This window comes from Trichomycterus rosablanca, chromosome 12 (assembly GCF_030014385.1).
Source record: "Trichomycterus rosablanca isolate fTriRos1 chromosome 12, fTriRos1.hap1, whole genome shotgun sequence".
Classification (NCBI taxonomy): Eukaryota; Metazoa; Chordata; class Actinopteri; order Siluriformes; family Trichomycteridae; genus Trichomycterus; species Trichomycterus rosablanca.
This window is the reverse complement of record NC_085999.1, coordinates 38,181,666-38,198,879: the sequence shown is the minus strand read 5'-3', so window position 1 is coordinate 38,198,879 and position 17,214 is coordinate 38,181,666. Positions and strand designations below refer to the sequence as shown.

Genomic DNA, 17,214 nt, shown 5'->3' with positions numbered 1-17,214 from the left:
CACAGCCGTGTTGGATGGGGCGTGTGTTAGGACCGGAGGTCTGCAGCAATAAAACTGAAATACGATTGGGTAACTGGATACGACGAGTTACAAAGCCATATGACTGCAGGGACGGTGGGAGCCTAGTGGCTAGAGCTTTGGACTATCAATCAAAAGATTGCTGGTTCAAATCCAGGCTCTGCTGTGCAGCCACTGTTGGGCCCTTGAGCAAGGCCCTTAACCCTGTCTGTTCCAGGGGTGTCGTACCATGGCTGACCATGCTTTCTTACCCCAGCTTCCAACAAGAATTTCATTATATTGTACATGTTTCTGTATATATGACAAATAAAGGCGTTCTTGTTCTACAGTAGATTGAAAGGATTAAAGCTTTTATGAGGGCAAAAAGTCCTTATAAGCTCATTCAGTCCTCAATAACAGCATGAGCAACACGATCAGCGTGATCAAGGCTGAGTGTTTATGCAAACTGCACGTAACCTGAACCTCTCTAGGTAGTAACAGAACTCGGAACCTAGAATTAGTGCACATTAGCAGGTCAATTTAGTAAAGATGAGCAGAACGTGGATGGTAACCAAAGCCTGCACAAACAAACAAACAATCTAGAAAACCACAGTTGGAACTCCAGGGTAAAATTTTAATAGGGTTTAATTTATTGTCTCATACAAACAACATATCAGGTCTGCTTTATGATAAAATTCTTCAGTTCACTCACATGTTGTTTTTGAGTCTAGATTAATTTTGTCTCGTTGATAAACAATTTAATTTATAATCTTAGTTTTTTCCTACAGCACTGAGAGCCCACTTAATATTAAACAAAGCTTTTGTACTTGAGCGCGGACGCATTACACCTGCTCTGGGTTTAACCTGATCCGAGCGCTGAAGATGCCATCCCGTATAGTAGAGTTCAAATGCTAAATAGGACCATTTTTACCAGGAGTGTCAGACTTTTGACCCCTCATCCCACCCCCCTATTATTAAATACTTGAATTTATGCAGTGTTGGGCGGTTGGTTCATTCGGACAGTCAGACAAACAGTCAGTAAGGTGCGTGTGTACGAACAATCGACTCTCAACGAAGCAGAACGTCTTGGGTGGCGTATTTTTTATTTTTTTACACCTAGCTTTGTTTTTATAACAGGAATGCTGTCACGAGCGACCAGAAATGGAATGAAACGACACAAAACGTGGTGTCCGAAGTGGGACGATCCACCATGAGGGAAATGGAAATGGGGCCTTATTGAGTACTTATGGGAAAAATAACGTCTGCAAATAAAAACATCAGTGATGATGATGATAGTAATAAGAATAATTTAAACATAAAAGCAATTTTTACATGCACATCAAAAGCATTTCCTATCAAAAAAAGCTGAAAGAAGATGCAGTTATGCTTAAAAAAGAAAAGAAAAGTTCTCGCCTGCAACTGAGCAAGAGCTATAAGCGTTTCTATTCATATTGATCACATTTGTGCACACGAAAGCATAATAAATGACATAAAACATGCTGTACAGACACGACATGCTGTATCGTGCTAGAGTTGAAGTCAGAAGTTTGCGTACACTTGTAAGTAAGATAAATTTCACAGCAGCTTTGGTACTGTGTGGATTTTTATTTTCCTGTGGTAGAATATTCAGAAAAATCCCAAATTTGAGTTCGTTGATGTGTTTTGAGGAGCTTGTATCTTGCGTGGCAGCTCTAAGCACACGTTGATGTCAACATTGATAACTTGACAGTGTTTGTTGCGTTTCAGCTGCTTCGGATTCTTTACAGACCTGTTATTGATGTTTCGTGGATTATTAATGACCATGAGAACACCAAGGTGACAGTTTAAGTTCTATTTCTAAACCATTATTTATTATTTATGTGCTTTTTAATGAATGTAGTCATAAAACTAACAAGCAATTAGGAGGCATGGAAGTCTGGGATCTATTCACAACCCTGCATGTTTTCAGAAAACATACAATAAACTTTTAAAGGACCTATTAATGAATTTTGACGTAGACGGTGTCATATAGAAGAATAACAGCTGCCAAAGTCATTATAACTCACAGATATAATACAGGTAAAACACAGAAAGCATATTTATAGTTTTGGGTTTCTAATTTAATAAAAAATCAACTTTATTTGGGTTCTGTGAAGATTTGTTATTTTTTTCTATTTTATTTATATATTTTCCCCCAGTTTTCTTAAATCAGCACGCCTTTTGACACATGCAGTGTTTTACCCAAATGATGTGGGTTCATATGGGGATCTGTATCGCGTACAGAAAGCACCCTCAATCAGCCAGCAGAGGTCATAATTGCAGCAGTTGTGAGGAACCCCTCCCTCGTCCAAGGGTGGGACCTTGGGAACTTCTATTGCAGTCCAGTACTTGGACCTTCGTGGTTGAAGCTTCCACCCTTGGACGAGCCAATCCTTGTCCAAATAGGAACCCAACCTACTAGTAGCAGAATGTGCTTGTATTGTTTACCGCTGCACCACCCAAGCATGATACATTTGTTAATTTAATGTCTGCAGCAGGGACGATGTAAGACTGGAAAATTCTGTATGTGGAATAATCAAGAGCACCTGGTTTAGAACCTTCCACAGGTAAACAGGTCGAAGGTACCAGGTGATGCTGCCATGATTTGGTTCAGGCTCAGTTGTTGAAAAGCGAGGATCTGCGAGGTTCACCACTTTATAAAAAACTGCAGGGTGAAAAGTCCAACAGTTTCAGAACAACGTTTCTAAGCACAGGAGAATATTTATACTAATAATATTTAATAATATTATCGTTAATACAGTATCGGGAATTTTCCTCTCAGGAATCTAAGCTTTGAATCAGTTCTTTGATTGTATAAATGCATCAGGTTACCAAATTTGATTTAAATATGATTTTGAACTGGTTGGTAGTTCCATGGTGTTAACAAACGTTCACCTACTACTATAGATATATTTTTAACACAGTTGGCACTTAGATTAATAAATTAATTAAATTTAATTAAAAGTAAATATCTGGATGTCTGAACTAAGTCTGGAATTTGTTCACATAAGCTGCTATTAATTATAACATTTAATTTAATTTCTTATTAAAAAAATATGAATTATTTTTAGGTCCAATAAAAACAGAGCATTTATTTAAAAAGCTAATAATAATAATAATAATAATAATAATAATAATAATAATAATAAATAATGATAATAATAAAAATAATGATAATAATAATAAATAATAATGATCATAATGATAATAATAATGATAATAAAAATAATGATAATAATAAAAATAATGATAATAATAATAATAATAATAAATAATGATAATAATAATAATGATGATAATAATAATAATAATAATAATAATAATATTATTAATAATAATAATGATACTAAATAATAATAATAACTAATGATCAAAATAAATAATAATAAATAATAATAATAATAAATAATGACAATAATGAAAATAATAATTTATTATATTTTATTTTCAATAATCGATTCGTCCTTGTCGAATTTCTGGTGGTTGTGGCGCCACCTAGAAACAATTCATTGTAGGTCAACAACCTGTCAGATTTTCTCTCTCTCTCACACACACCTAGATGCACTTTAGAGCAGCCAGTTCACCTACTGGTATGTTTGTGGTGGGACAGAACAACATGGAACCAAAAAGACAATGCAAAAGAGTTTGCCCGCTGTCAGCTAATATTGTAAATAAATTGCTTTTTATTATTGACTTACCATGAGTAACATCAGGAGAGAGTGGTCTGCTCCAGATAGAGACTTTCAGATGCTGTGCATCATCCAGGATCTTCTCACGAACATATCAGTGAACATCCCTCCTGCTGACGGCTGGATGTACATCACCGTGCGTGTCACTTGTTTCACCAGGCATGAAAGATTCGGTTTCATCCAGACGTCCTCCATGTGTCTGCTCGGCTCAGGTTGCGAGGGATAGCAGGCGCACCACACACACCCTGAGCAGTTGCTTAGTGATTTTGGTTTTCCAGGGAGGCACAAGCAGCACCTCTCCCCTGTAGAGTGGGGTGGGTCTGGTGAATATACACACAGGGAGAAAAAGGGAAATCACTAAATCAACTAAAATAACGTTATAATACCTGTTATACACTAATAATGGTAATGGGTTTTATTTTATTCGAGTCTTCGGTTATCTCCAGTGTTCTTTCAGGAGTAAAGCTTCCCAAAACAATGAAAGTGCCGCCCATGTTTACCAACATTACAGTATGGTGGAACATTCCTGTGGTCAGGCATCCTGGCTGCCGTGTGCAGGTAGACGCCTGCACAAGGTGAGATTAAGAAGTGAAAATGGTTAAACAACAGCGTGTTACATAACATCTCTTTATTTTAATCATTCACTCACTGTCTGTTTTACCACCGCTTTCTCCTGGGCAGGGTCACAGTGGGTCTGTGAGGAAGTTAGGAAACACCCTACATTATTAATCAGAACCTTACCATCAAAGTCAAGCAGGTGGTTTAAACACCTCGGACAGATCGCTTACCTGGGGAACACACGGCACCAGGATGCACTATGGGAAGAAGGCGAGCCGGCGGATGCAGTGTGATGCTTTGGGCGACGTTAGAAGCACTTTGTAGTTCTACAATTACTGACTGTAGTCAATCTGTTTCTCTACATACTACATACCTTTCATGCTGTTCTTCAATGGTCAGGACCACCACAGGACCCCCACAGAGCAGGTATTATTTAGGTGGTGGATCATTCTCAGCACTGCAGTGACACTGACATGGTGCTGGTGTGTTAGTGTGTGTTGTGCTGGTATGAGTGGATCAGACACAGCAGCGCTGCTGGAGTTTTTAAATACAGTGTCCACTCACTGTCCACTCTATCAGACACTCCTTCCTAGTCGGTCCACCTTGTAGATGTAAAGTCAGAGACGATCGCTCATCTATTGATGCTGTTTGAGTCGGTTGTCTTCTAGACCTTCATCAGTGGTCACAGGACGCTGCCCACGGGGCGCTGTTGGCTGGATATTTTTGGTTGGTGGACTATTCTCAGTCCAGCAGTGACAGTGAGGTGTTAAAAAACTCCAGCAGCGCTGCTGTGTCTGATCCACTCATACCAGCACAACACACACTAAGTGCTGAGAATGATCCACCAGCTAAATAATACCTGCTCTGTGGTGGTCCTGTGGGGGTCCTGACCTTTGAAGAACAGCATGAAAGGGGGCTAACAAAGCATGTAGAGAAACAGATGGACTACAGTCAGTAATTGTAGAACTACAAAGTGCTTCTATATGGTAAGTGGAGCTGATAAAATGGACAGTGAGTGTACAAACAACGAGGGGGTTTTATTGTCATGGCTGATCAGTGTACATTTTTTGTTGTCAAGATAAATGTGATACTAGCAAAGTGTCACCTGTAGGTCTCTGTGATTTTCAGGCTCCATTGTGTAAACAGGCTTAATTTATAGACTCAGCTGCACAGTTGGGTAAATCACTCATCACCGAGCTTAAACTCTCACTAACCCACACAGATACAAAATAAAGGAAACAAAAACTCATCTTCCACGCTCAGGGGGGCACCGGGGGCTCAGAGCTTCGATCACACGTCTCCTTTCACACGTCGTCCTTTCCCAGAGCAAACAACATACCTGTCCAACAAAGCCGTCAAAGCGCAGACGGCCCTCTCAGAAGAGCTTTAACACACGGGGAAGGTAAAAAGAACGCGGAGGAACTTGTTTAGAACTGTGTGAACGGCGTCTGCAAGGATTCCAAACTAAAAAAAGTGTCGTAATGAGCTGCAGATGAAGATCTGAGGTGAAAAGATCTTGTTTGGCATTTACATGCTAATGCAGGGAACTCTTTACGGCCCTCGCAAAGTATACAGGAGCTCAGAACAACAACAACTGCAGACACAAAGTATTTCAACTGTTTTATATAATCAGTTATTATTATTATTATTTATTTATTAGGATTTTACCGTCACATTTTACACACTTTGGTTTTGCTGCACCTGGGAATCGAATCTATGCACCTGTTAGCAAATGGGTGTGGCTGAAAGACATACACTGAATAATTAGGAGGGGTGTCCACATACTTTTGGCCATATGAAGTTTATAAAGCATGACTGTCTGAACGAGCCATAAGTGCAGACCTGGATGACAGTCCAGTACTTGGACCTCATGGTTGTAGCTTCCAACAATCGTTCATTAATTCATTGTCTGTTTTACCACCGATATTTTCTGGTCAGGGTCGCAGTGGGTCCGATACTGATAACCCAGGACCTTCTTGCTGTGAAGCAACTGAGCCGGCCTTATATAATCAATTCTATGCACCTGTTAGTAAAAGGGTGTGGCTGAAACACATAAAGTGGATAAATAGAAGGGGTGTCCACATACTTTTGGCCACATAGTGTGCCTGAACGAGCCGTAAGTGCAACTTGTCATCCAGTACTTGGACCTCGTGGTTGTAGCTTCCAGCTTTAATACATTCATTCATTGTCTGTTTTACCACTGATTTTTTTCCTGGTCAGGGTTGCTGTGGGTCTGATACTTTGGGAGAAAGGCAGGAAACACCCTGGACAGGTCAACAGTCCATCAAAGGGGAAATACACCCACACACAAACACACACACATTCACACTTAGGGCAACTCCTAGTAGCTCTAATTAAGCTGAATGTTGGAGGAAACCGGAGCACCCGGAGGAAACCCACACAGACACGGGGGAGAACATACAAACTTCACACAGAAAGGACTCCATCCGCTCTGCTCCATCTGGGAATCGAACTCAGGGCCTTCTTGCTGTGAGGCGACCGAGCCGGTAGATAAGCTGACTTGTGGGAGGAAACCGGAGCTCCCGGAGGAAACCCACACAGACACTTGAAGAACTTACAAACTTGAACCAAAGTACTTTTTGCTGTGAGGCTCCAGCGCTACTCACTTCGCCACCATCCAGCTATAATGCAATTGTTTTTAACAAATTCTAGCTTATTTCTACCAGCGGTGACTTTAAAACAACTTCAGATTCCAAAATATGGACGATTAGCACATCCATAGCACAAAAGATGGGCTTTATGCTGGACGAACCACCTCCCTGATCACGGTAGCACCTCCACCACTGTCTGTAACGCATGCAAAACATAAACATCACAACAGAGCACGACTGTGGAGCTTTTTTTTTTTTTTTTTTTTAAATATATGACTTTATTATGCTTTTCTATATTAGAGAGCGAAGTGCATTTTACAAACTGTTAGAGGTGAACAGTGAGGACCAGAATTCCTCCTTCATTCTATTTGAATAAAAATAAATTGTATTTATTTATTAGGGTATTCACCTCTTTAAAAAGCAATACACATGAATACATGTTTAATACAGAGTCAAATACAAATCACACATTAATAGTTAACAGTTATTAAATAAAATAAAATAACACAAATTAAGAAGTTCAACGCAAAGTGAAATGAGGTGCTACATTCACTATTCAACTATTTCTTACAGCCTAATATTTCAGCTTTTTTTTAATATATAAAAATGCAAGTTTTCAAAGAAACCAAATGTTTAGAAAGCTGATCATTAGTAAAAAATTATAAGCATTATAAACAAAAGTGTTTCTTTGCATTAATTATTGCCATTATTTGTATGTTCTGCTTTGCATTAGAAAAAAAGATAACAGCGTATATTCATTGGCTCTGGTTTTCCCCACGCACCCTGGACAGGATGCCAATCCAGCACCTGAGCGCCACCCTTAATATTATCTTCTAATAATGATGACTTCAATATTCACTCACTCACTTTCTTAACCACTTATCCAGTTAGGGTCGCGGGGTTGGGTGCTGGAGCCTATCCCAGCTTTTCAATGGCCGCAAGGCACACAGTAACACCCTGGACGGGGCACCAGTCCATCGCAGTGCAGACACACACACACACACATTCTCCTATAGGGCAATTCAGTGTCTCCAATTTACCTGATGGCATGTTTTTGGTCTGTGGGAGGAAACCAGGGAGAAAATGCAAACTCCCCACAGAACCCAGGACCCTCTTGCTGTGAAGTGACAGTGCTACCCACCGAGCCACCGTGCCGCCCGACTTCAATATCAACATCTCTAACACTTTCTACTCTCTCCTCACATCAGCATCCTCCGAAACGGTGTAACAGCCGCCCGACCAGACATCAAATCTGAACCCATCATTAAAAATTCAAAATAACAAGAAAACGTCATGACTGGACCGTATAAAACTGGGAAAACTGGTCAGATCTGATCTAAAACCATTCCAGCATGGGACATCGGGTCAGAATCAACTTCAATACAAAGACTCGGTATCAGATCTGTACATTTACCTTCCTCTTATTCACAGTTTTAATCTGAACACGTATGTTAATAAACAACTCGTTTTAAAAAAGTAAAGCACATCAAACATTATTTATTCATACACCAATGCACCTTGGTACTGTCTAGAATAAAAAATATATATAAAACACTAAAAACATCACATTTCTTTAGTTACCAGTATTAGAAGAGCTTGGTAGCACATGATTAAGGCACTTGGGTTTATTCCTAAATATTTCAGAGATATTTAAAATATTTTACTAAACCTCTGTACCTATTAAACAGAGGTACAACACTTCATTCATTTGCAGATGCACAGGTTAAATAAAATAAAACTATGGCAATTTGGCATGGACGTTCCAACCATCCATCGGCATATTTGTGTATTTGTGATGGCTCAGCAGTTGAGGTACTGGGCTAGTAATCAGACCCACCACAGCCAGGTTGTCACTGCTGGACCCCTGAGCAAAACCTTTAAACCTCAATTGCTCAAAGTGTACAAGTCGTGTTGGATAAAAGCGTCGGCTTAATGCCGTTAAATGTATTAAGTGAATTAGGATGCAGACAGAGACGCTCATGAGCTACCAGCTTTGCTCAGTACTGGATATACGAACTAAAGACAACATGTTGTTTTAATCAGTAAAAGATGCACAAATTTACCCTAAATTTAAGCATCAGTTTATATTCTTAACATTATTAACACAATTACGTCAAAGTGCTTCGTGTTAAACAATCAAATCTGGTTAAATATTTTAATAAATGACCATTATGAGCATTATTATTATTAATATTATTATTATTATTTTTACTTATGGCTTTTTGTTTACAGAAACCAAAAACTTAAACTCAGTGTCAGTCAGTGCTTTCATTCTTAATTTATTCCTACTCACTGCGCCAAGTCATCACCTGAATATAAACTCTATAGAATAAAATCTAATCTGTATTTAATTGTTAAAGGTTATTTTTGGTTGTTCAGTAAAGGAAAAATATATTTTATAACATTCCATAACATGGGTTCACTGTTCCGGGAGCAAAGAAGTGCTTTTGTTTACAGCTCTTCCACCCGACTGATTTTTAAACTCACTCTTATAAATTCACCCCCATGCTACAGTATACTGTGTGTATTAATATTTATTTGTTATTTTAAGCTAACCTTAATTTTGTTTTCATTTTTACATCGTACTACTTGTTTAACAAAGAATCCCCATCCTTGCAAGGCCTTGTTTACTTAATTCAAGCAAATAAATAGGAAGAACAGGATTACAATAGTCTATTAATAATCTAGACCAGTTTACTGGAGCACCTTAATCCCAATAACATTAAAGAGACGCGACCCGTGCAGGCCGGAGAGTTCAGTCGATTTGCCGAAGCAGCACCAGTGATCACATGTTCTGCGTTTGTGCATGAGTGTGTGTGTGTGCATGAGTGTGTGTAGCATTATCCCAGCAGCACCCTCTGCAGTCGGTCGGCCGGTACGGACTGGTCGTCGTCCGAGTCGGCGTCGCTCTGGGGGTTGGAGCTGCAGGGTGAGGAACATTCCGGAGAGCACAGGTAGTGCATGAGGGGCAGCCGGTACTTCCCACAGAAATCCACGAACTTGATGTGCCGCACGCACGAGTCAAAGTACACGCCTGTGGAGGAAATGACACGCCGTTAGGTGGGGAGGAGGACGTTTTATTTTGTGTTTGTGAACGCAGCATTAGACTGTAGTCTCACCTGCACATTTGGGATTGGGACACTTGCTGGCCAGGTCCAGGTACCTGATGAGGTGTGCTGGCATGTCCCGTGTGGAGTACTGGAGGTTGCGTGTTTTGATGGCGCGGCCCGCCAGCTCCAGCAGCGACGGCGGGTCGTAGGTCATGTCCTTAACGAAGCGTACGACCAGCGGGTTGCCGCGGAGACTGAGCTCCTGGAGCTGGACCAGGCTGAGGATCTCCCGCGGCAGGTAGGTCAGCAGGTTGTTGTGGAGGCTGAGAGAACGCAGGGAGTGAAGCCTGAACAGAGGAAAAAGAGAGAGACGTGACCGAGTGATGGCATGAAAGAGAAGCTGAAGGACAATAAATGAAAGAAACACTGGGCACGGGGCAGGAATACTCTGGACAGCACACCAATCCATCACAGGGCTTCGGCCGTCCCGCCCCAGACGCCATTCATGTCTGTGAGGACACCCAGCGATGCCAACATTCGCCATCCCTGCACCTGGTTTTTACCTTATATATTTTTAAAAGCATTTTGTTTTCAAATATGTTTGAAAATATGTTTTATTTTATAAATATAACCAGCTGGCTACTAGTTTGTTGGTGTGATAAAAGAGAAAAAGACTCATCACGGTATAAAGGTGGAAGCACGAAATTCCAGCGTCATGATCAAAATGCAATTGCAGCACTGAGACGCTAGAGGGCGCCAGAAAATCAAATAAACATTTATATTACATTTTATAATAATTATAATAATCGTAATACATTTTACTAATTATTGTGATAAAGTTCACTATGTGCACTTGCTGATTCACAAACTGAACTATTAGGGAATATTAGACAAAAATAATAGACATTTACTTATTTACTATAAATGTACTTACACTATGATTATAATCGTAATAAAAATTATAATAATACAATATTAATAATTTAAAATATAATAATAATAATTGCTGGTTCACAAACTTAACTTTTAGGAAATATTCTGGCTACATAAAAATTTACTTATTTACTTTATATTTACTTATACTATATGATTCATTATCAATCATAATTTATTTTTTTTAATAGAACCGATGTTTGTTAGTATAATGTTCTCACTATTAAATGTTTTTTACCTGACTGGAAACCCTTGTTAAAATGTATGCTTAGTGTGGCCCTAGTTGGGGTTCGAGACGTCTGTAGTTCTTCAGATGGTTTCCTGGATGAACTGTTGGTAAGCCCTTGGTGGAAAATGAAGCAGTCTGACCACTTCTGTCTAGATTCACCACCTCTGTTGAAAGATATTTCTTTATTTAAGTTTTATCCCCATGTTTGTTTATTTTTACAGCTGCAAGGACGTTTAGGACTGTTCTTGTATTTTCTTGTGTAAGGGGTAAGGGTTTCTTTTACAGTTCCTGTTGGAAGATAACTTTCACTGTGGTTTGGTGGAGTCCTAAAGCCTCAGAATTACATATTAACATTTCCAGGCTGATTTTAGAATTTGTTTTCTCAGCTCCGCTAAAAATGGACCCAGATCCATAGAAGCAAGCCACTGGGTGTCCACAGGGTGTCGAATACTTGATAACGAAGCTGTGCGTGTATGCAGGCGTACCTGGTGAACTGAGGCGGGATGCTCTGGATGCGGTTATCACACAGCGCCAGGTAACCGAGTACAGGCAGGTTAGCCAGCTCAACCGGGATGGACGAGATCATGTTCCCTCCCAGATAGAGCAGCTCCAAACTATAGAGAGAACACACACACACACACACACACACACACACAGTTTAAATCTTTAGAGACTTGGAGTGTATTCCCATTTTCCCACAGAGCGAATCAAGTCGAGCCTCAACAATCAAAGCCTTAGTCAGAGAGAATAAAAGGACCCCGAGAAAGTGAGAGAAAGTTCTCTGAGGTGCCGACACAATGTGTACCGTGTCACCAGGGCCACGTCTGTGTGTGTGTGTATATATGTGTAAGATCCTATAGAATAAAACAGAACACACACACACACACACACACAGTCAGTGTTTTTCGTTAATACTGAAATGTTTATTAGGATTAAATAAACTGCTGAGAATGTAATAACCTACTTCAGACACCATGGGTGGTGCCTTTACTTGGCATACTATTTAATACACTTCTTTGGAATTTGGAATACAGTAGGGGTGTAACGATACACTTTACCCACGATGTGATACGATTCACGATACTTTCCTTTTATTATTTCTCTTTAAAAAAAAAATAAAACACTGTATTTGTGATTATCTTTTATTTATCTAAATAAATTTATTTCTCAAAAATTGCAAAACAATTTTGAATTAAGCCCAATTTGGCTGGAAAAGCTCGAACCTGGCAACCAGGCGAGGTGAATAGCACCAGCGCCCTCTGCTGTTTAAAGTGAATATCGATTCATTTTACATCTCGACCAGTTTGAATCGTGGAATTTTTTGAATCGGTAATGAACTGTCCTGTGGTGCATCGTTACATCCCTAGAATACAGCCAACCTGGTGAATCTTGGTACTTGTGGCTGCCTGGTGTTAGATGGGAAAGTTTTTATTATATTCCATTTTTTAAGCCTTACAATATGGCCAAAAGTATGTTGACACGGGTGCTCGGGTGGCACATCGGTAAAGGATAAGAGCGCACCAGAGTTCACGTCTCAAACTCAGCTCTGTTATGCAGAGAACGATCGCTGCAGTTACGACCTCTGCTGGCTGATCGATGGCGCTGCACGATAAGACGCGGGATAATGGAGACGGATAATGTCCGTGCGCAATATGGATCTCTATATGAACCTGCTTCATGCAAGTGAAATGAAGCGGTCAGCTACTGTCCACGTATGGGAGGGGTGTGTGATTGTAACAACCCTGCTTAGTCAAGAATGAAGGCCAGCAGCAGTAGCGGAAGACAAATGCAATTATTTTTTAGGATTTTAACGCCTGATAAATGCAATAAAAGTAACTGGAAACGACTAGATCGGGGGAAGTTTAGCTTGCCTGTGGCTAAAACATATTCAGCATGTTAAATTTTATACAGCTGCCAAGCTGTGGTTGTGGGTAAATCACCTCGACTCAATAAATGCTTATGTGATGTAGTTGTTGCCTAATCTTTTCCTTTAATACATTGAATTATTATTTAAAACTCATTGCTTCTGATGTTCTCTACATGTTCTACTTATTTGAAAACTACATTAACAAATCAGCAAAATAATAATAAATAAAATCAGGAAGCTTTTAACTCATTCATACAGAAGATTTGTAGAACTTTCCAAATGTGAAACAATTAAATTAATTCTTTATATGGTGCAATACTGACTGTCTAGAACCCTAAATCAATATATTGACGACAGGACCACGAGTCCCTGATTACAGACCGGAGTTGGAGCAACACATGATCACTAACACGATCAGAGAACAATCAGGAAACGCTGGGTGTTACTTTACGTTTAGAAGGTCCAAAGACGTGTATGTAGGGCGAAATTATCCATGAGGTGTTCAACACTGAACTGGAACTGATGAATGGAATAAAACTCATGATTGAAACCAAAGTCTTTAAACATCACTTTAAAATCTTAATAAATAAACAAACGTTGATTTAGCGTTTCGCACCGAGGATGAACGTCCTCTAAAGAGGAAACAGTGGAAGTGTAATATTGACGAATAGTTGCTGAACTTTGGTCTAAAAAACGGCCAATCAGAGGCCTTTAGACTGGTCAAGACACGTCGCATTGATTGATTGATTCTGAAGGGAATGAATATTAGGGATGAATATTACTGAAGGGAAGCTGAAGTGTCAAAATAGATTTACTACAGTACAATCGTTTACACTGAGCTTAATTGAAGTCTGTGTCTCCTGGATCAGTTGTCGACGAGTTTCTAGTGACAAATTGATAGGCTGGTCATTCCTGAGAAGGTCCACACCCCTGTTCAAGAGCCTTTTGGTGAATTAGGTTGACTCAGGTAAATTTATTAAGAGAAAAAAAACCCTCATTAGGAAATAATTTTTAAACAAAACTGCATGTGCCACAATTATTGGCACCACTAAAATTCTTAGCATTTTTTATTATTATTTGACTTTTAGGTTGATCGGAGCATCTAGAAACTTTCAAGCAGTAATCCATGGCTCCCTCTTTCACTGGGGTGTGTAGGTTAAGCTCATTTTGTCATTCTTTAGCATAGCAAGACAGGAGAATGCACCATTTAAATTATGGGAAAGTCATGGCTATAAAAATGTTAATAAACTAAATACAATGCTCCAGTCAACTGAAACTGTGACACACTTGCCTGGGTGAGGACCCACACACAGTGCCAAGTATGGTAAAAGACACAAAAATCCACAAGGTTCACTCTTGGGGTCGCTAAGTCTCCAAACCCTTTATGCCAACAGATTATTTAGAAGGCTTTTCTGTCATCAAACCACATACAAGGGCATCTGGAGTTTGCTACTGGGACTTCAAATGAAACCATGCTCTATGGTCAGATGAAACAGAAATTGTGCTTTTTGGGAACAAACACTCATGGTTGGTTTGGCGTGAAAGGAAAGACGACTACACTGAAAAAGAAGCCGATGCCAACTTTTAAGTTGTGGGGCTGTTCTTGCTCCAAAGGTTCTAGGAACATTGTTAGGGTACACAGCATCATGAACCAGAGATGGTACACACAGCGACTTCTGACTCGACTCGGACTCGTTTCAAATGACTCTGACTCGCAAAAAATGACTCGTGCACAACAAGAGTCCCCAGCGTCAGCATGTGTTGGGTAAACGCAATGGGTAAATGTTCCAGCCAGCTTCCGGCGTAGCGATGAAGCGTTGCTCCCTACCTTTGGAATCTCACTTAAAATGGTGGAATACCCTACGTAGTGCACTTCACTTCACAGCTGGGGTTAATGGAACGCTCCTACAGAATTGGCGCTAATGGTTGAACCAATCAGAGCTTCTGATTGTAATTGTTAGTATGAAATGCCGTTATTTGCATTTATTCAGTTTGCGTCACACAGATGACGCGGTAATGAAATGCTCGATCGGCTTTCTAACGACTTCCTGTTTTACTTCACGACCGGGAAAAGTTTGGAGGTTTTTAATTATAAGCACATTTACAAAATAACGGATTCTATTCCTAATGCGACACACGCTTATAAATGTAATAGCATCTGTCAGAACATAAGTTAAGGTGAGCAGTATTATGGATTTTTTTTGCTGTGTTTGGGATTTGGGCCGCTGTGCCGTGATTTATCGAGCGCTTTTGTTCTGTAATGAAAACAAAACGTCAGTTTAAGCTTTTAACTGGTACCTAGGAAAGTAAAGGCACGAAGTAAAACGGCAACATACAGTCGCTAATCTGTTGTTGTTTTTTATCTGAACTTACAGGTTATTTATTTCTACGCTACATTTCCAATATATGCTTTGTGTAGATTATATTGACTCGTGACTTGACTCGGACTCTAGCCTAAAGACTCAGAATCAGAATCAGAAATAATTTATTGATCCCAGAGGGAAATTGCAGTTCTTACAGTAGCACCCATTTATGTAGAAGAATAAACACTCTAAAACAAGAGACAAGAAAAAATAAGAAAAATTTGCAAATAGAACTTAAAAAGTTATTTCACACATAATTAAATAATTAAAAATTAAAATACTTACATTATTATTGTTGCACATATGAATAACGAATATACATCTGTCATGAACTACCAGGAATCTTTCTGTCTCTTCCAAGAAACCCATTGAAGTGGGTCGTCAATGGATCTTACACTAAAAAAAACTCAAGAAAACCCAAAAAGTATGTCCAGATCAAAAGAAAAAGCTTTACTGAAGACAAAACCAAGCTTCTGCCATGAATATCCCAATCCCCCAATCTGAACCCCATAGAATAGAAAACCTGTAGGGTCAGCAAAAGATGAGAATGCAACCATCTAGATTGACCCTGAACTATCTAGAGAGGTTCTGTGGAGAGGAACTGTGTCAAATGCTCTGCTCTGTTCTCCAACTTTGTGTTATAGGAGAAGACTTAGTGCTGATAGATGTGACAGATATACTGTGATAATAAATACCTTTTGAGGCAGTCAATCTCAGCAGGTATATGTTTAAGTCGGTTCCCCCCGAAGGACAGGGACTGGAGGCGGGGTAGGTGCAGCAGCTGTTTGGGGATCTGTTCGAATCTGTTCCCACTCAGGTTCACCACCTCCAGCCGCTGGAGAGAGCTCAAGTCTTTGGGCAGAGAGAACTCATCCAGTCGGTTGTTCTTGGCCAGCAGGGTTTGGAGGTTGCTCAGGCCGGTGATGGCCTCACTCAGGTCGGTCAGGGCGTTATTACTCACGTCCAGGAACTGGAGGTTGGTGAAGAGATGGATGGAGATCGGCAGGGCTGTCAGTCTGTTATAACAGAGGAGAAGATATGAGGTCTCAGCCCTGCGTTTCTCAGCCACACTGTCCACATTCACACTGTTTAAACCCAAGTGAGATAAATCCAACACTCTTTCACCGCCGTCTGCTCCTTCGGAACACTCCATGTTTAATGATTAGCCCTAAACGAGTCCTTCTGTACAGTTTAAATCATGCTGTAGGTCGGTTATCCTCTTATTATCCGCTCACATTAAATCACACAGGCTGCTTTCTTCAACAGCACGAGTGCTCGCCGAAAGCTGTATAAGTCCCGCACCACACACTCAATGTAACCTACACACTTGTGTAATCCAGGTTCCGGGGCTGAGCCCACGCCATAATCACGCCTACAAGTCGTTTAACTCGTTACTGTACAGTCATTTCTGGATTTCTAAAGTAAATATACTAAAAAGCAGTTATATGTATATATATATATATTAAAAGCAAACATATCCATGATGCATATATGTCCAAAAGATGAAGTTAAAGCAGGTTTTAAAGTACATGAGATCGGGTTTTAGTTGGGAGCCACATGCTTCAGATTTCATTATGCAACAGGTCGACAGTCTTACCCCTCACTTCACATGTAAGATAGTTTCTAACTTTAGGGAATCTAAATTTACCACCAACAAACACAGCAGGCAAACCTAATATATATATAGAAAACCTGTATTTGTACCTGTATTATTTCTTTCAGTGGTATTACTAGAAATCTACAAGTCCATGTGTAAATAAATAGCTGGTCCTGCCACAAAATTTACATTTTCAGCATTTAGCAGATGCTTTTTATCCAAAGTGACTTACAGTGACCACAGTTCAGAAACATGCAGTCAGGTTAATTGGAGACACTGAATTGCCCTATAGGTGAATGGG

General features: G+C 39.9%; 1 protein-coding gene across 1 annotated transcript; it reads right to left on the bottom strand.

The window, feature by feature from the left end:
* Positions 1–7,236: 7,236 nt before the first annotated feature.
* lrrc58b (leucine rich repeat containing 58b) lies at positions 7,237–16,572 on the bottom strand. The gene is made up of 4 exons (XM_063005619.1): positions 16,012–16,572; positions 11,572–11,700; positions 9,994–10,271; positions 7,237–9,908 (listed from the first exon to the last, which is right to left on the bottom strand). Exons 1-4 carry the CDS (start codon positions 16,467–16,469, stop codon positions 9,715–9,717), a joined length of 1,059 nt encoding a protein of 352 aa, XP_062861689.1. The 5' UTR covers positions 16,470–16,572; the 3' UTR covers positions 7,237–9,714.
* Positions 16,573–17,214: the final 642 nt, after the last annotated feature.